Source organism: Alnus glutinosa, chromosome 10 (genome assembly GCF_958979055.1).
Source record: "Alnus glutinosa chromosome 10, dhAlnGlut1.1, whole genome shotgun sequence".
Taxonomy (NCBI): domain Eukaryota; kingdom Viridiplantae; phylum Streptophyta; class Magnoliopsida; order Fagales; family Betulaceae; genus Alnus; species Alnus glutinosa.
Genome location: NC_084895.1, coordinates 16,136,838 through 16,161,293, shown reverse-complemented (window position 1 = coordinate 16,161,293; position 24,456 = coordinate 16,136,838). Strand labels below are relative to the sequence as shown.

General features: G+C 35.8%; 2 protein-coding genes and 1 long non-coding RNA gene across 4 annotated transcripts; all 3 read left to right on the top strand.

The window, feature by feature from the left end:
- Positions 1 to 3,693: 3,693 nt before the first annotated feature.
- LOC133879406 (uncharacterized) lies at positions 3,694 to 7,460 on the top strand. Of its 2 annotated transcripts, XR_009902071.1 has the most exons (3): positions 3,694 to 4,152; positions 5,767 to 5,839; positions 7,177 to 7,460. It is a non-coding gene; the product is annotated as an uncharacterized LOC133879406 (long non-coding RNA). The 2 variants fall into 2 exon arrangements; XR_009902070.1 differs by lacking the exon at positions 5,767 to 5,839.
- A 3,001-nt stretch (positions 7,461 to 10,461) lies between these two features.
- LOC133880370 (uncharacterized) lies at positions 10,462 to 14,427 on the top strand. Its single transcript, XM_062319325.1, has 4 exons — positions 10,462 to 13,278; positions 13,361 to 13,438; positions 13,526 to 13,594; positions 13,905 to 14,427. Exons 1-4 carry the CDS (start codon positions 13,012 to 13,014, stop codon positions 14,196 to 14,198), a joined length of 708 nt encoding a protein of 235 aa, XP_062175309.1. The 5' UTR covers positions 10,462 to 13,011; the 3' UTR covers positions 14,199 to 14,427.
- A 4,088-nt stretch (positions 14,428 to 18,515) lies between these two features.
- Positions 18,516 to 22,661, top strand: LOC133879099 (protein FAR1-RELATED SEQUENCE 4-like). Its single transcript, XM_062317645.1, has 8 exons — positions 18,516 to 18,594; positions 18,698 to 19,716; positions 19,813 to 20,883; positions 20,996 to 21,082; positions 21,170 to 21,238; positions 21,320 to 21,445; positions 21,520 to 21,770; positions 22,499 to 22,661. The coding sequence occupies exons 1-8, from the start codon at positions 18,516 to 18,518 to the stop codon at positions 22,659 to 22,661; spliced, it is 2,865 nt and encodes a 954-aa protein (XP_062173629.1).
- Positions 22,662 to 24,456: the final 1,795 nt, after the last annotated feature.

Below are 24,456 nucleotides of genomic sequence, written 5' to 3'. Positions count from 1 at the left end.
GCAAACGTAGAAAAAGTCAGCCTTAATATGATTCATCTTATAGACCGTATAATAAGAGAGTTCATACATATTTAGGATCTTGTGATTGTAGCCTCATTCTTGTCCCGCAATTCTTTATTTTTCATTATTAAAAATTATTATTTTGTGATGTCTTTCTAAAGACGCATATAAAAGGAGAAAAATAAGTTGGGGTCACTAAACATTGGTATGTTTTAAAATGAAAATTGAAAGGAAAATACATTGAACTCCTCTCCTGGCAGAGAAAGTGATGAGAATTAAGATTCAATTCTACTTTTCTTAAAACCAAATTATATTTTTTTCAAATTTTATCTCACAAAGTCAAACTTCGAAATTCGCACAGTGAATTAGAATTAAATTCTAATTCTAAAAAATTCAACACCCAAACGAACATCTCTCTACAATTCCTAGCATTTTATGCTATTTGAAAACTCCGTAAAGGATCCCTCCACGAGTCTTAGCATTTTATGCTATTTGAAAACTCTCAAAATGAGTTTTCAAGAGGTAGCTCAATCGGCTGAAGACCACGCCTCATAAAGCAAAAGTCAGTAGTTCGAATCCGCCCTCCCCCCTCTTGTGTGGACATGTCAATAAAAGAAAGAAAAGGGAAAAAAAAAATGGCAAGATCATGGACACAACTTTGCATTGCCCTTTTTGTCAAATGATAACTCAAATAATAATAACAAATAAAAAATAAAATAAATAAATAAAATCGTGCAACTTAGCTTGCTCTCTTCATATACATATAAAACATGAACTTTCAGTCAAATAAAGACTTAATTTTCTACATCATTATTCATTACAATTACTACACTACAAATAAATTTTCTTAAAAAAAAAAAAAAAAAAAAAACCTTATTTAGCAACGTTTTGTAAACGTCATTAAATGGTCCTCAAATGCTGGTAATTAAGAACCAGTCAAAAGGAGGCGAAATCCTTAAGAATGCAGTCTCTACCCTTGAACAAAATTTCACAAACAAATATTAACTAGATTCTTTCTCCCTTGCCCTATTGTTGGTGGATTTCGGTTTTCTTTTTTTTTGCCAGAGTCTGTCCAATCCATGTCAATATCTCTCTAGAAAAGAAAATAAAGAAATAAGAAAAAAATAAGATGGAATCCACACAACATTCACAAATTCAACCATGTAGAGTAGAACCCATGACAGATTTACCAATAGACTTCCCAAGAACCTTTAGTATTTGCTAAAAGAGACGGATATCACACACACACACAAAGCTAGAAATAAAGGAAACAAGAGGCAGAAATATATATTTTAACAAGCAAAAGAAAGAAGAAGAAAAAAAATGCAATCTCTTGACAAGTTTCAATTCTATGAAATGAATGATTATAGTGTACCCATGAGGAATCTCCCAAATACTCATGCCACGTGAAGAAATAAGGTATGTGGTCACTGTAGTCAATGCCACCAACACGGATACCATCGCTTTGGTCTGCTGGATTGTTAAAAGTGCCATAACGTACCTACAAAAAAAGTCACAATTGGCCGCGTGTCTACGGTACCGGTTACTGTAGACACGCGTCCAACTAGCCACGTGTCTTTCTGACAACGTGGCTAGTGGTATAAACAACCCAATTGGCCGCGTATAATTAATCCACACGGCCAATTGGATACGTGTATAATATACGCGTGTCCATATGGTATCCACGCGTGGTCCATCATTTCCAATAGCCGAAACCATTATTATGTTATTTGGTGTTATTTCCCAAACCTAGAGAACAAAGCAACATATGTAAAAACGGGGGGGGGGGGGGGGGGGGGGGGGGGGGAACCAAAACGTAATTTGTGAATATCGGGTTGTGATGGATACCAGAATATATTGAAAATAACAAGTTTATTATAGATGATTTGATTCTTCAAGTATCTCAATGACAAAAGTAAATAAATTATGGACTCCATATTACTCCAAACAGAGGACATAAACTATGCAGCAAATGGGCAGGTCCAATGATTAAAATATTTTAATATTTTATAGCTGTTATAGCTGAGGTGATGCTTGCTCTTCATAATTAATTCTCAAATATGTATTGAGAGAAGATGTAAGTTCCAATAATGCAACATAATACATGACAACATTAATTTAGAAAAAAAAAAAAAAAAATCATCGGATCACGAGATGCTAAATAAGTTGGTATGCAAGCTTGAATTTCTGATCCTTACAAAAAAGTTCTATGAAATTTGCTTTACGAAAAAAATAAACCCACGCAACTTAACCTACTAACCCACAGAGTTCTCTAAGGCAAAAGTAGTGGTTTAATTTCACATGTCAGTTAATCCCCTTAATTTCTATAAAAATTGTAATGCATACAAGGTAGTGCACTAACTATTTCAATCACAAATTTCTAGAGGATTTTACAGCAACAATGGTCCAAGGCAATCTTACTCTAACAAACACCATCCTTTAACAACAATGACTACAAAATGGAAAAACAAAGTTCTTGAATGCCTAGCTCATTTAAACAGAGGCAAGAATGCATGAAGTTTGCAAAAATAGATATGTGATACTACCAAAGGACTTACAAAACCAATGTGAAGAAGCCCAATATTGACTTTGAGTTTTACAAATGATGAGAAATGGAAGGCCGTTCGAAAATTACAGTGGTTGCTGTATGATTTTAAGTGATTTCATTTTAGAACCCATCTGTTTTCTAAAAACTTTACATTTGGATTTAAGGAATCGTGGAAGTGGCGGGGTTGTAATTCCCATGGGTAGCATGTAGGCTATTTTTTATGCGATTTGTGAATTTAAGAGGTTAAGGTTTAGGAGTTTGACATGTTTGATTAAATGAGTTTGGTTATGAAAACCCATAGAAATGTTTGAAACCAAAAAAAAAATCCTCAAAATTTTTGCAAGTAAAAGACATCAATCTCCAGAGCTACACAGTGAAAAGCCAATGGAATCATAAACTTTAACTAAAAAAAAAAAAAAAAAAAAAACAAAAACCCATAATCCATAATCAAGGAAATCTCCCCAGAAATGGAAAGAAATACGCCCAAGTGTGGGTATCAAAATTTCTGAATGCAACCAAGTTCCTGATCTCCAAGAAAGAAAATATGGATCTCAAATAGAGGGAAGGATATGTGCTTGTGGGGATATGAGAGCGAATCTTTGACAGCAACCAAGGCAAAAGACTCCGAGTAAGATGAGAGAAAGAGATAAAGGGAAACACAAGATGGGGTTGTGCCAAGAGAGCCTTGAGCGAAGGAAGGTCCTGCGCTTCAGTGCAGGTCCTCTTCATTTTAGGCATAGGTTTTTTTGTTCTTGCGAGCACCCTAACCAACACCATCCAACAATCAGAACCAAGAAAATCACCAACACCAACCAACAAAAAACCGATTTTTCCCCCTCAAACTGGATCAGAACCAAGCAAAATCACCCACCACAGTATACCCATAAAAATGCTAGAGAGAGAATACTAGAAAGTTTGTAAAGACTAAGAAAATAAATGGGGAGTTTAGCAATTAATAAATGATGTTTATAAATAGATGAGATTAATAATTTGATTCTAAGTGATATTTATATTATTTAAATTGAATATGGATTGATAAAAGATAGATATAAAATTAGATGGGGTCCCACTGTGATTAATAGTAGTAGGGGGTTTTAAATAAAAGGAAATCTCCTCACCCACTTGCGTCTCGCCACGTGTCCCTTATTTTATCCCATTCTTTCTTTTCTTTTTCTCTTTTCTTTCTTCTCTTCCTCACCCGCACAGCCCCTGTTGCACGCCCATCTCCTTTTCTTCTTCTTCTTCGCATGCCCGAGTGACCCACAAAGAGAGATGTCGAGAGACTGAGAGGGAAAAAGAGAAGAGAGAGTTTCAGAGGGAGATACCGAGAGATGAGAGAGGGAGGGTGAGAGATGAAACCGAAGGGGGGAGAACCAGAGTACCCACAACCCAGGGGAGGTCCGATCCTCCATGACCGGCGGCTAGAGTCGAAATCCGGCAGAACCCGATGGATTTCCGGCGTAGACCCGCTGCACCATGAAGACCCGTGGCTCAGAACCCCTCGAACCCGTGACCCGTTGAACCCAAGAGGAGACCCGGTTCTCCATGTGCTTTTCCGGCGAGTTTTCCGGCGGTCCAGTGAGCCAATTTCCAGTCTTGCTTCGGTAAAGTTTCTCTTCCCTTGTCTTTGACTTGTCTTTGATTTTGGTTGAACTTCCATTTGGTTTTGTTGTTGACCGAATGGGTTATTGGTTTGATGTAGTTTGATTCTTGATATTTAGGTTTTGATTTGGGTTGATTTTTAGTGGTTAATGTTTAATATTTTTGGTTGCAAATCCGAATGGGGGTTTATTGGAGATTGTAGGGCTGATTTGGGATTTGATTTCAGTTGTGGCTTTGGTATGGAATTTCCAAGATTTTGTGGGTCTTGGCCGAATCTGTGGGTGTTGAAGCTTGGATATATTTCCCTCGGTTATGGTTGATGATTTTCAAAAGTGGGTTAAGTTTTGGGAAGAAATTTGGTGGATTGCTATGGCTTTTGTTAAATCTGAATATAGGGTTTTGTTTGTGAATTTTGGGGCTTTTGTTATGATGATGGGCTGATTAGTGTAATCATGATGGATTGGTTTGAGAGTTTTAAATTGAGTGATAACGTTGGGTTAGGTGCTTGTATTTATGGTTCTTTGATTTCAATAGAATTGCATTTTGGGGCTGTTTTGCGGTGTGATTCTATGGGCTATTGTGATGCTTGCTGTTTTTGGTTATTTGGATTTATGTTCTAGGCTTAATGTAACCGAATGGATTGTTGTTAGGCTTGATGTATCAAAGGAGTGATTTATGATGTTGGTTTATGTTTCTTTGTTAGAGTGAGTTTTAGTTGATCGGGTTGTTTCAATTGGTAAAATTCATCGGTTAGATTCCTTATTGCTTGAGATTGTTATAGCCAAAAGTGAGTGGTGATTAATGGTAGGATTTCTTGTCATGTTTGCATGGATATGTTGATTTTGAATTGGTGTTGGGCTTTGGTGTTTAATTAGGAGAGAGAGTGGGATGAAGTCTTGGGTGTTCATTTGGTGAAATATGGACCGATTTGGATGGGTGTTTTTGGGTGGAACCCAAATCTGGTTTTTGGTTAGTAATTTGATGAGTGGCTAAATTGATATGTTATATAAGCTTAAGTTCTATAATCTAAACTACCTAGATGGTTAGTAGTTAATAAAAGATAAAAGTATTGAATATAATAACAATGGTGTTTAAAGGTAAGAAATAAATTAAGATATAAACCTAGAGCCTAAGACTAATATCATAAAAGACAAATATTATGATGTAAACTACCCAAATAACTCTAAGTTAATAAGTATAAGTTAGTAAGCTTATAGGATTGCATAAATGTAATATGAGTCCATTATGTGGCAACGTAGTAACTAATTCACCTATACAAGCACGCATGATGTTTATGCGTCATCGGATTAAGTTAAGCATAGTATATATATATATATATATATATATATACATATGCATGTAAATAGGTTAAATGTGTATTGTTAACTTAGTAAATAAGTAACTAGCCATTAATGGGTTAAAAATGATAATAAGATATAATAATAATAAATAAACAAGATAGGACACAAATCTATAATCAATGACTAATCTAATAATAGTTTAAGATACTTAGTTAGACTTAGAAGCGGGTAACATGAAATGTGAGCAAGCGGGTAGTTTAAGTGTTATAGAATATAAAGTTCAATGGTGTAGTCTAACGATACCAATGTTTGCAGGATAGTGTCCGAATTGGAGACTTCAATTGGTTCTCCAATGTAGAATTCGAGTCGTGGGTCCAATGCAGCTGAGGTGGGTATTCCACTCACTGAGAAAAAAATATATTTTTATATATATTAGATTGATAAAATTATATATATTGTTTATGAAACCGAACCAACCATATGATGAAATGTATATGCTTTGAGATGATTTGTTTAGTTTCAATTACGTTTAAACTATATCAATGATGTTTAAGAAATAGTGCAAGAGTGAAAAGTATTGAATGGATTTAAAGTGTTTGAGTATGTTCTGTGGTTGGGATTTAAATTATGCAAATTGTTTGAGAACATGTCAAGTTGAAACTGTTTATGTTTTATGAAGAAACTAAGTTTTGAATGATTTCAAAGTGTTAGAGAAAATGTTGGATTTGTTTAGTTTTAAGAGGACATGATTTAGCAATTGCATGATTTCAGCATGATACAGTAGTGAAATATATACTGGTCAAGCACAGAACATTGAGCATGTAGTATAGAGCATACATACCAGCAGTAACAATATCAGCAGCATATCAATATCAGCAGTATAACAGTATAAGCAGCATATCAGTATCAGCAGCATAACAGTATCAGCAACATTTCAGTATCAGCAGCATTATTAGCCCCAGTTCATGCATATCATGTATAGCATTGTTTTGATGAGTGTGATGTTTTTATACTATGAGTAGTTTTGCTAGACGTGTTAGTATGCATAAGAGTTTTAATGGAATAGAGCTTATGTATATTTCTATCGGATAGTCATGTGTTAAGATCATACATTGAACTTGAAAGTACATGGATACATGATTGCCTAGGTGCGAGTAATGGCATCTCTATGAGTAGGAAGGTTGACTGTTATTGTTCTTCAGGAAAGACGTGTTAGCATGATTGAGTTTAGCTCTAGTGCTCTCATGATCTACTGACGTTCAAGGCACGAAGCTGAAATACGATTAAAGATTGTGTTACGAGTGTTTTGTTGACGGATGTTATCCTAGTATGGAAGAGTAAGATGCCATGTTCCTTGCTTAAGACTTATGTGTATACGTGATATCTATGATGGAGTGATCATGTGCACATATGTCTAAGCGACCGATGAAAAGTATTATTATAGAGGGGTCTATATGTAGAATCTTCAAAGCGGTAGATTGGAACTTCTACATATGTTCACAGCTATATAGTATGTTTTAAATGTTTTCTGGATAGTCGGTGTTTGCTGTATTAGCTATTGGTAAATTGTGGCTGATATAGTGCTCGTACGATTAGAAATAAAATAAAGGTTAGTTCTTTGTGAAAACTCAGTCTTATACCATTGAGGTCTTAGTGTGTTTCATGATAAGGTGGTAAACTCATTCTTTCACCTATGCAGATGTGGATACCACCACAACCGTGTAGATGATGTTTCTTTGACTGCAGGTACTTCGGTATAGTTGATAGATTGGTAGCAGTGTACTTGGAATATTATGACTGAAGCTTGCCGTGACGGTTGTAGTTGTCAGACCACGGGTTGTCCACTATTTTATAGGTCAGGTATGGCTTGTGACACTTGTGTCACTTATTCTTTATTAAGCCATTATTGTTATGTAAATATTGTGTTAATAAGACTCAAACAGATAGATGTTAAATGGCTCTTTGTTGTAATTAATTTGTGATAGATGTGTAAATTGTAATTTCTGCTATTCAGGTTTATGTTTCCGCTGCATAGTTAAATAGATGTTACTCTGATTATCAGGTGCATGTTATGGGACATGTGTCATATGTTGGCTGAGCGACACGTAGTCGTGCCACTGCGATGACTCATTTATGTTTATAAAAAAAAAAAAAACTGGTCGTCACAAAGATGAATAACGCCGGAGACACAAAACACAAACACGCTGCCGGAGAAGAAGGATACGCTACCAAAGACACGAACACGTTGCCGGAGGAGGAGGACCGGTGAGAGAGATGCGGGCTGGTGGAGACGGCACCTGTGAAGGACGAATGGCCGGTCGGAGAAGAGAAAGAGAGGGAGAGAGAGAGAGACGCGTTGGGAGGGAAAATGGAAAAAATTACCCCTCTCAATGCATTTTAGCTTTTTAGGATTCAAAACTCAAAAGAAAAAAAATAAAATAATAATGCCACGTAGGACGAGTGGGATTGCAATGGATCCTGGTAGGTAGCGTAGCATTTCTCTTTCTAATACCTCTGCTTCTTTTTTTTTTTTTTTAGTGATAAATCATCAACACTCAATGTAAACAGGTAGCTAGCATGCACTCTCAAAGTCAGTAATTATCCGTAAGAGAAACGATCCCTGCAATCATTTCTCACAACACCCGCACAATAGCTGACATGGAAAGGCTGTTTTTTTTTTTTTTTTGCTTGAAAACCAGTTGGAGGGGAAATGAAATTTCATTTCCCCTCCAATGCAACCCCACCCCCCTCTCTCTCTCTGTGAAATTTCTCCTCCGTACAGTCCGTCGTCCAGTCATCTCCTTAACGGCGCTGCTTCACCGGAGTTCTCCTCCTTCGTCAAAATCGCCACCCATAGCCTCTCTCTCTCTCTCTCTCTCTGCATCGTCAGTCAATGCCGCCTCCTCCGACGTCCAGTCATCTCCTTGCTGGCACCGCTTCACCGGAGTTCTCCTCCTCCATCAAAACCGTCGCTGCCCCTCTCTCTCTCTCTCTCTCTCTCTCTCTCTCTCCCACTTGCTCACTCACCAATAGTCCCCGTCCCTCTCGGCGGTCGGCCTCCTCCGTCGTCCGACGTTCTGTCTCTGGCAGATTTGGCAGCCGGATCTATCTCTGGCGACGCTAAAAAAACAGGTTCTCTCTCTCTCTCTCTGTGTGTGTGTGTGTGGCCGGATTTGTTGGTACAAAAACGGGTGAAATTTTTTGCTGCTTAACACAGTGGAGGTAGCCAAAGCCAGATTTTTTTATTTTTTTTTTATGCCAGAAATTATTTTAGTAGGAAAATAAATTTCATGCCTATTTATGATTAGCTTCGATTACTATATGGTTTATGATTAGCTTCTTTGGGTGTACCTTTTCATGGTTATGAACAAGTCAAGAACTTAGAATAAGCATAGGAACTTGCTACTTCTCTCATGTTGAACATATGATTTGATCCTCTGGGTGCACCTTTATTGATAGGGTAAATATAGTTTCTCCTAAAAATATTTATACATGACTAAGCACTAAGCAGGTTAAGAACTCAAACATGAAATTAGCCCTTTAAGATATCATTGGCTTGAATTTGACCAGTATGAATCCCATTGCTTCAAGGATGAAAAGGACAAAAAAAACGAAGCACAAAAGGAAACAAAGACCATCCATGCAATTTTGCTATTACATAGAATTTTAATTCAAACTGATTTACATTAAAAATCCAATTAATCAATAAGTATTTTATCAATTGATATAAAATATAAATATTACCTAATACCCTGTTGCTTTGGTTGTTTAATTAGTAGGATATATCACTGTATAGACGGTTGTTTTTAACCATTATGCTAACCATGTAAATATATGGGTAGGCAATTAGCCTTTTCCATCCAACTATCCAAAAATCATATGAAACAAGCTCTAAGAAGAGGTCAAAATACTAAAATAAGCCCAAAAATCCCAAATCTGACAGGCGATAATCGGCAGTGATAATAGTTGGTAATCACTCTTCTAGTTTCTCAAAACTGTTAATCGCTTAAGACGACACAGCTTGCGGTTAGAAATAATAATTGCTTACCATCAATGCCTATACAACCCTAGTAGGATATATCCTACATCGATCCCATTATTATGACTAATTAGGTTCACGAGGGCAATCAAGCTAGACCAATTTATGTCAAATTTGGAATAAATTAAGTTCGAGAAAATTCTTTCAACCTAATATATTAAATTCCTATATCCTCTTCCCACCTGCATCACACTAGGTTGATGTAGCAGTTGCCATCGGCCCCTATAATTTTTTTTTTTATAAATGGCTAATGAGTACAGTCACATCAATCCAATTGGATAAATATGAGATTGAAGTGTAGCATATACTGTTAGAAATATAATCATACATTGCGGAATAAAATATTTGATACCTTTACAATATCGAAATGAATTTGATCTTACGTAGTTGTTCCACGTGCTTTGTTTTTGAATTCTTCTCTCGATGATAGAGCATACTACTAGAGCAATACTCATACTATCCACAATCTAAGTGCCTTCCACATATTCAGAAACCGAAAACCGAGAGAGATGGATATGCAAACACATTCGCATACTGCAAAGACAGTTTTACCACAGAGAAATTTCTCTCTCTTTCTCTTGATTTTTCATTGTCTTTTCCGTGTTTATCCCAGAGACATTTTTCTGTCTCATATGTTGGTTATTCACGCTCTTAAAACATAACTGCTTCATGTTGTTTATATAAAATACAGCATGTAACCGCCAACGGTTACATACTGATTGTGAAGGGTTGCTGCCCAAAGTGGGTATCACTTCGCTTCTACATATACATTACTCTAAACTGAGATATTCACGTGCTTTAAGAATAAATGTTTTGAGTGTATAGCTTAACAATTTTGCCTCTGTTTTGTTGAGGTTGTAGTTTTGGTTTCTTGTTGGAACCGAGATTCTAGTGTTTACTGGAGAGTTGTATTGACTTTGTTTGGTTAATTCATCCCAAAAAAAAAAAAAATAAATAAAATCTTTTGCTGGATCATTTTTTTCATGCTTGCTTTACAATATGTAGTCATGCTTGCTGCCCAATTGTTTCTTTTGTAGTTTTGTTTGGTTGTTTGCCTAGAGACAATCTCTGGTTGTAAGGTGTTCTGCTTGGGGTTGTTTCTCTTTGTTTGTACAGTTAATTCTTTTGTCAATTAACCATAGGAGGACGGTAATTATGCAAGTAGATTTCTATAATAAATTTGGCTCTAATTGTCTAAATTAGAATCCCTCATCTTTAAGCAAGAGTAAGAGAGCCTCGCTCTCACTATTCTTGTGTTATATATTCATGTCTAGTCTTACTCTTTCTACAATTCTCTAATGTGTAATGGAATTTTATTGTTATTGGAATCTACTTATTAACAAATTCTTACATTTTTTCATTCAATTAACTTATAGTCCTTTTTAATATAACACTTTCCTAAATGGACTCTTCAAGTTCATGATTGGATAACGAGGGTGAATTTGACGATGCTTTAACCCATCAAGATGACTATCAAAATGGATAGTTTTTTCACTTTTGTTTGAGTTATAGTTTTGTTTTGACCCACTAAGATGGTTGTCTTTTTTTTCTTTCTTTATTATTATTCTAGGCTTTTTTATAAACACAAACTTTGTATTTTTTTTTGGATAGATGTGGGTAAAAAAATTGAAAAATCGAAGGATTTAATGACGTTTATTTCAAATGAAGAGTTGAATGGTGAGGAAGAAAATGTGGTACTACTCGTGGTGTTAAAGGATGATGAGAAAGTTGAAAAACTGAAGGCATCAATGGCATTTAGTTTAATAGAAGAAGTTTGATCTTATTACAGAAGGTATGCTAAGCAAGCTGGTTTTGGTATAGCGCATAGAAGCTCGAGAAAAAAGAAAGGTATAAAGGGTTACGTAGTGCTTATATGTACTCATGGAGGTCCAGAGCGAACTAGAACTGGTGATTTTGCGAAGTCAACTCCAGAAACTAATAGAACAGGGTGTGGTGCTAGGATTTGTGCAAATTTATGTGATGGTGGAACATGGTTTTTGAGTAAAGTTGAGTTGATGCATAATCATTCGTTAAGTCCAGGCAAAGCAACATTTTTTAGAAGCAATAAGAAAATAGATGATGCTACGAAAAGAAGGCTTGAGCTAAATGATAGAGTAAGAATACGTTTGAGTAAGAATTTTAATTCATTAGTTGTTAAAAGTGGGGGGGTTTGAGAGTCTTTCCTTTGGAGAGAGAGATTGCCGGAATTATATTAGCAAGGCAAGAGAACTCCGTCTTGGTAAAGGACACTTTATGATTATTTCAGTAGAATGCAAAAGCAAAATAGTGGCTTCTACTTTATGATGGATATGGACGATGATTGTAGGTTACAAAATGTTTTTTGAGCTGATGCACGGAGTAGGGCAGCGTATGATTTCTTCGGAGATGTTATTACGTTTGACATAGCGTATTTGACCAATAGATATGACATTACATTTGCTCTTTTTGTAGGAGTGAATCGTCATGGTCAATCTATAATTTTAAGGGCAGGACTAAATTCAAGCGAGGATACAAACACATTTGTGTGGTTGTTTTAATCTTGGTTGGAGTGCATGAACGGTCAAGCCCTAAAGCAATTATAACAGACCAGGATAGGGCTATGAAAAATTCAATCGCTATTGTTTTCCTTGAAAGTCGACATAGATATTGTATGTGGCACATTATGAAAAAATTTCCAGAAAAATTTGGATCACATTCTAATTTTGATGACATTAAGAATGCCCTAAATAATTGTTTGTATGACTCTCAAACATGTGAAGAATACGAAGGAAATTGGAAAGATCTACTGGAGAAGTATAATCTTCATGATAATGCATGGTTGCATGGGTTATATATGGAGAAAACATTTTGGGTGCTGGCATATATGAAAGATACGTTTTGGGCAGGAATGAATACTACGCAGCGAAGTGAAAGTATGAATGCATTTTTTGATGGTTACATACACTTACAAACCACATTGAGAGAATTTGTTGATGAATATGATGCTGCTTTAAGGAGAATAGTCGAGAATGAGACACGTGCTAATTCGATTCTTTCAATCGTACAATCCCATGTATAACCGCCTTGCAATTAGAGAAACAGTTTCAAGTTGTTTACATAAATGCGAAGTTCAAAGAAGTGTACGAGCAGTTTGTGAAAATAATGTCTTGTAACAACTCTCTTCTCAAAAGTGAAGGTGTGATTTCTATCTTTGAAGTTATTGAATATGTTGCCGTTAGAGACCACTTAATAGAAAAGACATTTCTTGTTTACTTCAATGAAGATGAATTAGAAGTGAAGTGCACATGTGCATTGTTCGAAGTAAAAAGCATCTTATGCAAGCATTCACTTTCCGTGTTACGGACAAAGAAAGTGACAACTTTTCCACAAAGATTTTTCTTGACAGATGGAGGAAAGATATTTAGCAAGAATACTCGAAGCTTAAGAGTAGTTATGATGCCGTTGATGATAATCCTAATGCCAAAATACATGACAAGTTGAGAAACAATTTTGAAGAATTACTATTGCTCACATCAGTAAACATGGAGAAACGTTGCATGGAACTAATGAAAAGAATTGATCAGTTAAAGAAGTTGTGGCGTTGCGAAAGTCAATCTTCCCATGGCATTCCAGCTACTGTCGCATCTTCTATCTGTAAAAAAGTGCTTAGTCCTATGAAGGTTAAACGTAAAGGAAAGTCACCAGTTAAGAGAAAGGTGGTTGTTATAAAAACGGTGGTCAAGAAATCCAAAGTATCAAGCAAGCCACCAAGAGACAACAACGCTAAAAAGAAGAGACGAAAAATTCAAGTTAGTGATTTTTTTTTTGTCTACCTTTTACTTAAAAACATATGTACTTCCCCACATTACATAAACCATTTTTTAATTGTAGGCCTCCAAATCAACGAAAAATGAAGACAACACTTGTCAAGCTCCATTGCCTTCAGCAGCTCACGATCATAGTACTCAGGTAATTAGTCAACATCTCTCTATTTATCAATTGATTTTTGACAATTATTTGATATTTCACATATTTATTTAGTGCTTTTTTTTGCAGGATTTCATCACTTCATCATCGACAGTTGCTCAAACCTTGGGCGGTCACCATAATTCTATTCTTTCTCAGGTATAATTTGTGTTTTTTAAATTCATTGTGTTGGCATTCCATTTATATAGTTTCCCGATTGGAATTTGTATGCGTACAATAAGGAAAACGAATCATGTGTGCATTAGGTGAATTTGTTGATTGACCCTAGAAATTTGTTATCTACACTGGTAATCCAACACAAATACCAAGAGGCTTTCACTACAGCCTTATAAATGCGTGATGTGTCAATTGTGAATTGGCTATGCTTCCATGTAAATTTTTAGAATGACTTGATAGTATTGTGTTACATCCATTTTAGAAGTCTGAATATTGAAGCTGATATTTTCAGGTTGATATACGGTGGGTCTTGACTTTGGATCCTCTCCCTTTGAGCCAAGAAGTATTGCTCCAGCTGTTGTGGCTATTACCCTATTGTATCAATATCAACCCAGCAATAATAATTGCTTGGATGACAGACATTTTTAATTCTATAATCCCAACTGATCCGGCAATTGAAATGCATGTGCGACCCATCTTCAATGAAGTCTATGCCGCACTCAACCATCCAAGTGTCTTGCCCACAATTACCAATGTTGTGCGGTTAATTATCCGTCTTTTGATGAAGTCATTACTTCCACCTTGAGACCAATATAATAGTTAATGATATTTGATGTACATTTTGGTTGTCGTTATGTTTTCTTGAGACCAATATAATAGTCATGTTTTATAATATGTATATGTTTTTTTGCAAAGGTAAAAGGGATATTTTGTGTGGGAGTTATAATGGAGCTGGCTTTCAAATGGACTCCTGGATGTACTAGAAAAGATTGACTCCATTCTTTTTTTTTTCTTTTTTTTTTTTGGTGGTTCTTATATAGGAGTGTATTTTGAGCTTGTATATCTTCAAATGTGTATATATATATATATATATATATATATATATATATATATATATATATATATATATATATATATATATATGAGCTTGTAATGTATGATCATCTACTGTTTGTTTTTGTGGTTTAATTAATTTTTACAACAATAAGTGTGGAAAGCAGGAGCAAGATGCAGGTTGGAAGGTATCATGAGAGTAATAGTTGCCTTTTGATCATACATTTAAAACAGCCATGGACATGATGGTCTCTTAATCTTTCTTATGGTTTCAATTTTGCTTTATTTTCCTGTTTTAGAAGTTCTTATAAGGATAAAGAGTTCTCACGTTACAATAAGGGATAGGGTTGGCGAAATTGCTTTGTTATCGTCCTCTTATTCCTTGTGCTTTAAACATCATATTTTAACCTTTGAAGAATTGTCCTCTTCTATTTTACCTACTTTTTTTAAATGTAAGTAGTAGCTAATTAAAACGAGCTTTACACCCAACAGCTCTCTGTTGCAAAAAACTTCCCTCCACTCTCCACTGCAACCTTTTATGTACTCCTCTTCGATCCCCATTAATAAACTAAGGTAACTGAACTGAAGAATGGTTTGCACTGTTATTTCATTCAATCTATTGTTAATATATACAAGAGATTTGACGTTTACAAAAAGGAAGATAAATTATGCAATATACAAGAGATTTGATGTAACTAACTCCAACATGTAACTAAATCCAAGATGCATTTTTTTAAGAAGTCGATCAGATTTAAGTTCAAACTTACAAACCATTAAAAGTTGAGAAACCAATACTCTTCATTTTCTCCTCTCCTCTCTTTTCTATATTTTTTTTTTTCTAACTTTGTTTCTTCCTTCTTTTTATCTTTGTGATGGACTTCATTTAGTTAATAACACGCCTAAGAGCATTTGTAGTGAAGTCATCAAACAGACGAAATCACCAAAATCAGATGATTTTGCTCAAAATCTCGTCTCCAACGAACTCTCTACTTCTACAGTACATTTGCTGATTGTCAGAAACCCTCGTCTGTAGAGACAAGGGAAAACACGATCGTCTCTTCTTATTTTTTATTTTTTTATTCCATTTTTGCGAGATGAGCAGAAGATCAACACCAAGGTCGTTGATGAGCAGAAGATCAATACCAAAAATATCACAGGGGAGACACCACAACCAGAAATATCATAGCCAATACACAAGAAACACAATTGGCCGGAACAGGGAAATCAACACCAAAAATACACACGGTTCACTAAAACCCATTAATCAATAATAGGCTAAATTAATTAATAATAATCCAAATCAAAAACACAAGAAATTACCTTAAGAATTTTCTGTTTAATCACAGAAAATTCACCAAAAGTCATCTCTCAAGTCACAGAAATGCACCCATCGGAAACCCACTGGAATTGCCCCGATTTTCACCGGAAAATCACCTCACGTCCACCAGAGATGGGTTTTGGCCGACGACCCATGGATGTGGGTCTCTGGGTTTGTCGGATTGCTACAGGTCCTCCACGATCGGGCTGGGTCTCTCAAGTCTCAGGTCTCTCTTCCTCTCTCAGTATCTCCCTATCTCTCACAGAGTCTTTCATCTCTCTGTTTTGGGTCATAAAGAAGAGAGAAACGACAGGTCAAGTAGGGAAGAAATGGAGAAGAAGAGAAGAGAAGGGAAGGGAAGAAAAAGGAAAGGGAGGTCTGAATTCTAAAAGAGTCCGAAAGGTTGGTTGGTTGAAAAGTTATTACGAAATAGTATTTATTTTAAAGAAGAGAATATTTAGGGAATTTAATATTTAGAGATTTTGAAAATTAGTTAGTTAAAATAATAAAAGTGATATTTTTGGTTAAAATTTGCTGAAATTTTGACGACTTCACTACAAATGCTCTATCATTTTTTCCTATACTAGATTAAGATTTAGTTTTGAAGAACATGTTTATAAGAGGAAACTTGCCCCCTTTACTAGGTTTGAGCACTGGTTTGGAAGCCCAAGAATTTTTTATTTTTTATTTTTTTCTACTTCTCAAAATAGAGTATAAAATTGAGCAGGGGAGTTTCATCATGTTTGTCTCTCTCGTACTCCGAAATTTTTAAGGCCTTCCTCAATTCTTCTTATCTAATTTTTAACAACAAAAACATCATTTTGATCTGATTTTGAAAAGAAGAAGACGGGAGGGCGAGAGAAACAAAGAGAAGCTAGCAAAGACTTTCAGGTTGAAAGGAAATCAGGAGAAAAAAGAGAAAGAAAGAGAGAAAGAGAGAAAACCCACCATTGCGGATTGAAGAAAATAAAGAAGAAAACCTTTTAGAGGAAAATGAGTTTTTGATTGTTGCAATCCGACTATCCTAGGTGCAAAGAGAAATGATACTGGTACACAAAGCTTACAACAACGTTACAACAGTCTTACGTGGAAAGTGGGTTTAAACCTTTTTTTCATTTTTTTAATATCACAGTAGCCTTCGTCAAAACCGGTTGGGGGGAAATGAAATTCATTTCCCCCCAACGCTGAACGCACCCCCCCTCTCTCTCTCTGAATTCTCTTCGTACAGTCCCCGTCACCAGCCCCTCCGCCCGTCGGAAACCGCCGCCCCCAGCCCTTCTCTCTCTCCCGCTCGCTCCGGACCGCCGCCCCCAGCCCCTCTCTCTCTCTCGCCGGATCTGCCTGCTCCGTCCGTCGGAAACAGACGTCCCCAGCCCCTCCGTTCGTCGGAAACCGCCGCCCCCAGCCCCTCTCTCTCTCCTGCTCGCTCCGGACCGCCGCCCCCAGCCCCTCTCTCTCTCCCGCCGGATCTGCCTGGCAGCCCGCAGCCCCTCTGTCTCTCCCGCTCGCTCCGGACCGCCCTCTGTCTCTTCCGCTCGCTCCGGACCGCCGCCCGCAGCCCCTCTCTCTCTCCCGCTCGCTCCGGTGCCGGTCGTCCCTGTCCCTCTGGTAACTCTGTTTCTCTCTCTGAAATTATTGAATGGTGTTGGTATTTTTCAATCTGCTGATTTGTTTTGGAGGATTTTTCTTTCTTCTCAATACCGAATGGGTATTGAGAAATTTTTGGGTTTGTGGAGGATTTCCGGTAGAGGAACTGAGGAACCGAATGGGTGTAAATTTATTGAAAAAAATCTGGGGTTGTTTTGGTTTCCTCTTCCTCTGTTAATGGCCGAATGAATATTGTGAGAATTTATGAGTACGTACTGTTACTATAAGTGTAGATCCATAGCCCATCCATGCACGCATCTATGTATTATTGGACTCTTTCTGCAGCTTAAGACTTGGGAGTGGTTTTTTTTTTTTATTATTATTATTGTACAAATCAGCTTAAGATTTGATTTGGGATCATCCCTAAGTCTTAACCCTTGTCTGATTGTTGCTAGCTGTAAACATAAGCGGCAATTTATCAATTTATTTTTCGTTGAAAAGAACAAGAAAAAAAAATACAGAAAATAAATTAGTATTAGCTGTAAAAGGAAGAGAGATTTTCATAGGTTGGTTGTCATTGTTGCAGTTAAGGGGTAATTAGTTTTATGAAGTAAAATTGGACTAGCTTGTACCCGAAACTCTTGTTGAGAATAATATTTAGCACCATAATGTGCACTGTCATTTTGATTTGTTTGGCCGATATGATTATTGCTGTGGTGGCTATTATATGAGCTGAACTAAAGAAACAGCAGAATTTTATCTTTTTTTTTTTTGGTTTAGGCATCATATGTGACTTTGCCTGGATCCTTGTCTATTTAAGTTTGAGTAGATCCTAAACAATTTAATTTAATTTAATTTATTTATTTATTTTTTTTTATTTTTTTTTTTATGAACAATTGTTGTATCAGTTGTTCAATGTCATTATATGTCTAGTGAAAAGTGCCCCATCTTTTGTACAATGAGGAAAACATACTCGCGATTTCTATGGTTTTTTATTGTCAGACTTCCATGAGGAAAAATGAAGGCATTAAAAAGCTAGTGCTATGACTGCCTTTATGTAGTTTAATTTGTATAATATTGTCAAATTACATGCTTTTAAGGTTATGTAGTTTAGTTTTTTCATTCAATTAACTTATATTACTTTTTAATATAGCACTTTTCTAAATGGACTCTTCAAGTTCACGATTGGATAATGAGGGTGAATTTGACGATGATCTAACCCATCAAGATGACCGTCAAAATGGTTAGTTTTTTCACTTTTGTTTGAGTTATAGTTTTGTTTTGTTTTTTCTTTATTATTATTCTAGGCTTTTTTATAAACACATTTTGTATACTTTTTTGGATAGATATGGGTGAAAAATTTGAGAAGTCGAAGGATTTAATGACATTTATTTCAGATGAAGAGTTGAATGATGAGGAAGAAAATGTGGTACTACCTGTGGTGTTAAAGGATGATGAGAAAGTTGAAGAGCCGAAAGAATCAATGACATTTAGTTCATTAGATGAAGTCTGCTCTTATTATAGGAAGTATGCTAAGCAAGCTGGGTTTGGTATAGCGCAGAGAAGCTCGAGAAAAAAGAAGGGTAGAAAAGGTTACGTAATGCTTATATGTACTCGTGGAGGTGCAGAGCGACCTAAAACAAGTGATTGTTCGAAGCCAATTCCAATTTCAAATAAAACATGGTGTGGTGCTAGGATTTGTGCAAATTTATGTGATGATGGAACGTGGTTTTTGAGTAAAGTTGAGTTGATGCATAATCATTCGTTAAGCCCGGGCAAGGCGAGATTTTTTAGAAGCAATAAGAAAATTAGTGATGCTGCGAAAAGAAGACTTGAGCTAAATGACAGAGCAGGAATACGTTTGTGTAAAAATTTCAATTCATTAGTTGTTGAAAGTGGGGCGTTTGAGAATCTTTCCTTTGGAGAGAGAGATTGTCAGAATTATATTAACAAGGCAAGAGAACTCAATCTTGGTAAAGGTGGTGCTCAAGCACTTTGTGATTACTTCAAAAGAATGCAAAAGCAGAATAGTGGCTTCTACTACTTAATAGATGTGGACGATGATTGTAGGTTAAGAAATGTTTTTTGGGCTGATGCACGGAGTAGGGCAGCGTATGATTTCTTTGGAGATGTTATTACGTTTGACACAACGTATTTGACCAATAAATATGACATGCCATTTGCTCCTTTTGTAGGAGTGAATCATCATGGTCAATCTATACTTTTTGGGGCAGGACTAATTTCAAGAGAGGATACAGACACATTTGTGTGGTTGTTTAAATGTTGGTTGGAGTGCATGAATGGCCAAGCCCCTAAAGCAATTATGACAGACCAGGATAGAGCTATGAAAAATGGAATCGCTATTGTTTTTCCTGAAAGTCGTCATAGATATTGTATGTGGCACATTTTAAAAAAATTGCCTGAAAAGTTTGGATCACATGCTAATTTTGATGGCATTAAGGGTGCCATTAATAAATGTTTGTATGACTCTCAAACATGTGAAGAATATGGGGAAAATTGGAAAGATCTTCTGGAGAAGTATAATCTTCATGATAATGCATGGTTGAATGGGTTATATATGGATAAGACATTTTGGGTGCCGGCATACATGAAAGATACGTTTTGGGCGGGAATGAGTACTACACAGCGAAGTGAAAGTATGAATGCATTTTTTGATGGTTGCGTGCACTCACGAACCACATTGAAAGAATTTGTTGATGAATATGATAACACTTTAAGGAGAATGGTCGAGAGTGAGGCACGTGCTGATTTCGATTCTTTCAATCGCACAATCCCATGTATAAGTGCCTTGCAATTAGAGAAACAGTTTCAAGTTGTTTATACAAATGCGAAGTTCAAAGAAGTACATGAGCAGTTTGTGAAAATGATGTCTTGTAATAACGCTCTTCTCAAAAGTGAAGGTGCGATTTCTACCTTCGAAGTTGTTGAATATGTTGCAGTTGGAGATCACTTAATAGAAAAGACATTTCTTGTTTACTTCAATGAAAATGAACTCGAAGTGAAGTGCACATGTGCATTGTTTGAAGTAAAAGGCATCCTATGTAGGCATTCACTTTCCGTGTTACAGACAAAGAAAGTGACAACTCTGCCACAAAGATATGTTCTTGACAGATGGAGGAAAGATATTAAGCGAGAGTACTCGAAGGTTAAGAGTAGTTATGATGCCATTAGTGATAATCCACATGCCCAAATACATGACAAAGTGAGAAACAATTTGGAAGAATTACTGTCGCTCACGTCAGTAAACACGGAGAAACGTTGCATGGAACTAATGGAAAAAATTGATCAATTAAAAGAGTCGTGGCGTTGCGAAAATCAATCTTTTGGCATTCCAGCTACTGTCGCATCTTCTAGCTGCAAAAATGTGCTTAGTCCTGTGAAGATTGACTGTAAAGGGAGACCACGAACAAAGAGAAAGGTGTCTGTTATAGAAACAGTGGTGAAGAAATCCAAAGCATCGAGCAATCCACCAAGAAACAACAATGATAAAACGAAGAAACGAAAAAATCAAGTTAGTGAATTTATTATTTATTATTTATTTTTTTATTACTTCTGTCCACATTTTACTTACTTAAAAAACATGTGTACTTCTCCACATTGCATAAACCATTTTTTTATTGTAGGCCTCCAAATCAACGGAAAATCAAGACAACACTAGTCAATCTCCATTGCCTTCTGTGCCTTCTGCAGCTCACGATCATAGTACTCAGGTGATTAGCCAACATCTCTTTATTTATTAATTGGTTTTTGACAATTATTTGATATTTCACGTACTTATTCAGTGTCTGTTTTTGCAGGATTCCGTCGCTTCGTCATCGACAGTTGCTCACACGTTCAGTGGTCACTATCATTCTATTCTTTCTCAGGTATAATTTGTGTTTTTTAAATTCTGTGTTGGCATTCATTCATATGCGTACAATAAGGGAAATGAATCATGTGTGTATTAGGTGAATTTGTCAATGGACCCCATATATTTGTTATCTACATTGATAAGCCAACACAAATACCAAGAGGCTTTCAGTACAGCCTTACAAATGCGTGATGTGTCAATTGTGAATTGGCTATGCTCCCAGGTAAATCAATTGATAGTATTGTGTTATTAAAATGCATCCAATTTAGATGTCTGAATATTAACGTTGATTTTCAGGTTGATATACGGTGGGTCTTGACTATGGATCCTCTGCCTTTGAGTCAAGAAGTATTACTCCAGTTGTTCTGGCTTTTACCCTATTGTTTCAATACCAACCCAACCGAAATAATTGCTTGGATGACAGACGTTTTTAATTCCATAATTCCAACTGATCCGGCAATTGAAATGCATGTGCGCAACATCTTCAATCAAGTCTATGCCGCACTTAATCATATAAGTGTCCTGCCTACAATTACTGATGCTATGCGGTCAACCATACGTCTTCTGATGAATGGTTTACTTCCACCTTGAGACCAATATGATAGAATGGTATTTGATCACATGGCTTTTACCTATCAAATTCTGGTTTTGGATTCATATATTGGTCAGTTTGGAAATGGTTATATAGCTTTTTGGTTTCTTGCTTTATTTCTCTCAAACCTTGCTTCTTTACTCTGTTTCTAATCCATAACTTATGTTTGTAGTGTACTGGGCAATATAGGAGAATTGATTATGCTGTCCAAAATAATGAAAGTTGCTCTTGTTTCATAGATTTTGCTTACTCTCTTAATTCATTTCCTTCGTCTTCTTCTTCTTCCTTTTTTTTTTTTTTTTTTTTTTTTAATTGCTTAGATTTTGTTTTTATGCACCGAATTTTTAAATTGGTTAGCTTCACATTGCATTTGCTCGTCTCAGACATTTAGCAATATAACATTGCTTGTTTATATTATTCGATTATGTCATTTTCTACAAGTTTTGATTGTTTGGAGTTATGTCTGTATATAAAGAAAGCTTATTATTTGATATCGATCTATTTGTGGAATGGTTCTATAATATTTAGATCGATTACCTACATATATACTGCCTCATATACCTATTTCTTTAACATCCGAATGATTCTTCTACTTGCCTTCTTTTGTAATATCTTTTTCTTGAAAATCAATAACATTGGAATTGTATAATTTGTTCCTTAATCGTGTTTTTTTGGTCTATCTAGGTTGCTCAAAGGCCGCAGTATTCCTGGTAAAATATTGCTGACTAGAAGATTAGATCCACTAGATAAATCAAGTTCACAAGAATGGTCTCCCGAGTATATAAGGAGCTTTTCAGAAAATGAGGCTGGTTCTAGTGATCGCATGGCCAAGGCAGTAGAGGTATAGTGACATTCATTTTGTTCCATTATTTTTCTTTTTATAAACATATGATGTGTAGAAGTTGTATAATTGAAAATTTAATAACTTCTACACATCAACAAGACTGTGAAGCTAGCATGTAACAAAACAGTTACATAAACCATCTTCCTGGATTTAAGTTACCTTTATAAGTATATCAAGTGCATCACATACTTGTCATGTTGCTGTTCTAATAAAGCATGGCACCACTTGTATAATAAAATTCTAAAATATGCTCTGTACTGTGGCACCTAATTACCCAATGCCCTCCCTTTGCATGTTTTGACTTGACTCCATTGTTTTCTGGGGTATGATATGGTTATATCTGGGTTATGACTTGATAACATTGATTGATCTTTTTCTTTTCCTTGTGGACTCAATATTATATGCATAAGAGGCTTAATTTTCCTATGCAGGGAGTATTTTGCTCAGTGCACATTGTAGCTGTCGTCACATTTCAAAGGTACATGCAATTGATGGTTGCCATGTACATTGGGAGCATCCAATGGAGGGGATTTGAGTCTGACTTGAAGCTTTTGTGGAAATACTGCATAGCATTTTCATTTCTTTTTGTGTCACGTGTGGCATATTTTTGCTTCATCATTAAGCTAATGAGTTGCAGTAGATTTCAACTTTTGAGTATAAACAATTGAGAAGATATTGTATCATATTTTATGATATGATAGTGGATTTTTCTTGAAAGTTTTCTATTTGAATATTGATTTTCTTTATGATTGGATTGTGTTCTTGATTACCTTGAGAATTTTGCTTAGAATAATTTTTTGGGAATGGCTTGAAATTGTTCGGTTGGATTTTTTTTTTTTATTATTCACAGAAGACAGCTGCGGTGTGACCATAGTTCTAAATATGCAGATTCTGCATCCTTATACAGTAATATTAGACGTACTTGGTGGAATAAGGATGCAGAATCTGCCAAGTATTCTACTTTAATAGAGTCTCCTTTATCTCAAGCACATTCTCCGATGTTATCCATCCTCACAGAATTTCTTCATAGCATCACATACAATGACATATCCTGGATAAATATGTAATTAGAAAAGGACCAAATGAAAAAGACAATTTCCAGGAAATGATGAAACCGAGTGGAGCATGACTAGATGGGTGATGAAGGACCACGTTATGCTCTATGTTGGATAGTTGATCATAATGTGCAATTATGTCTTGAAAAAAGAAAAAGAAGGTTCCTTTATATTAGCTAATAAGATCAGGAGTACTTCTTTTATTTATCATCAATACAGTTTACTTGGCAGTGATCCAACTTCAAGAGAAACCAATTGCACTGCTAAGTTTGCTTTACACAGGATCTTATGTACAAGTATTCAGTTGGAAAAACATGAAGATTCTGGTGTGGATTTTGTTGAAAATACCAAGATTGACAATATTGAGCTACTATAAAGGGCAAACATAAGCCAAGTAACAATATCAAGCTAGTATAAAGAGCTAACTTAAGCCAAGTAAAATGACAGAGTTATTGACACGAAAGATATATTATCAACTCCATTCTGTAAACAGTTTGAAGAATTCAAATACCTGTGATTTTAAAATTCAACCAAAATCAAACTCAAAGAAAAGAAAAAATTAACTATGGATTTTAAGATTTTCAGCTATTTGCACAGTGCTTACCATTTGTGAAACTAATAAGAAAGTAAAATATCTGACAATGACAATTTTTAACCTAATAATGTTTTCATCCTTTCATTCTAACATCAAGTAACTAACTTTAGAACCGCTATAACCATTGAAATAAATTACAATGCCCAAA

What these genes read in the sequence shown, in the direction of transcription:
- LOC133880370 (XM_062319325.1), top strand. Translation starts at nt 13,012, where the DNA reads ATGGAGAAACGTTGCATGGAACTAATGAAAAGAATTGATCAGTTAAAG. An exon ending in CTCACGATCATAGTACTCAG is followed by an intron (nt 13,439 to 13,525) that starts GTAATTAGTCAA and finishes TTTTTTTTGCAG; the next exon opens with GATTTCATCACTTCATCATC. An exon ending in ATAATTCTATTCTTTCTCAG is followed by an intron (nt 13,595 to 13,904) that starts GTATAATTTGTG and finishes TGATATTTTCAG; the next exon opens with GTTGATATACGGTGGGTCTT.
- LOC133879099 (XM_062317645.1), top strand. Translation starts at nt 18,516, where the DNA reads ATGGACTCTTCAAGTTCACGATTGGATAATGAGGGTGAATTTGACGAT. An exon ending in CGAAGAAACGAAAAAATCAA is followed by an intron (nt 20,884 to 20,995) that starts GTTAGTGAATTT and finishes TTTTTATTGTAG; the next exon opens with GCCTCCAAATCAACGGAAAA. An exon ending in TGAATTGGCTATGCTCCCAG is followed by an intron (nt 21,446 to 21,519) that starts GTAAATCAATTG and finishes GTTGATTTTCAG; the next exon opens with GTTGATATACGGTGGGTCTT.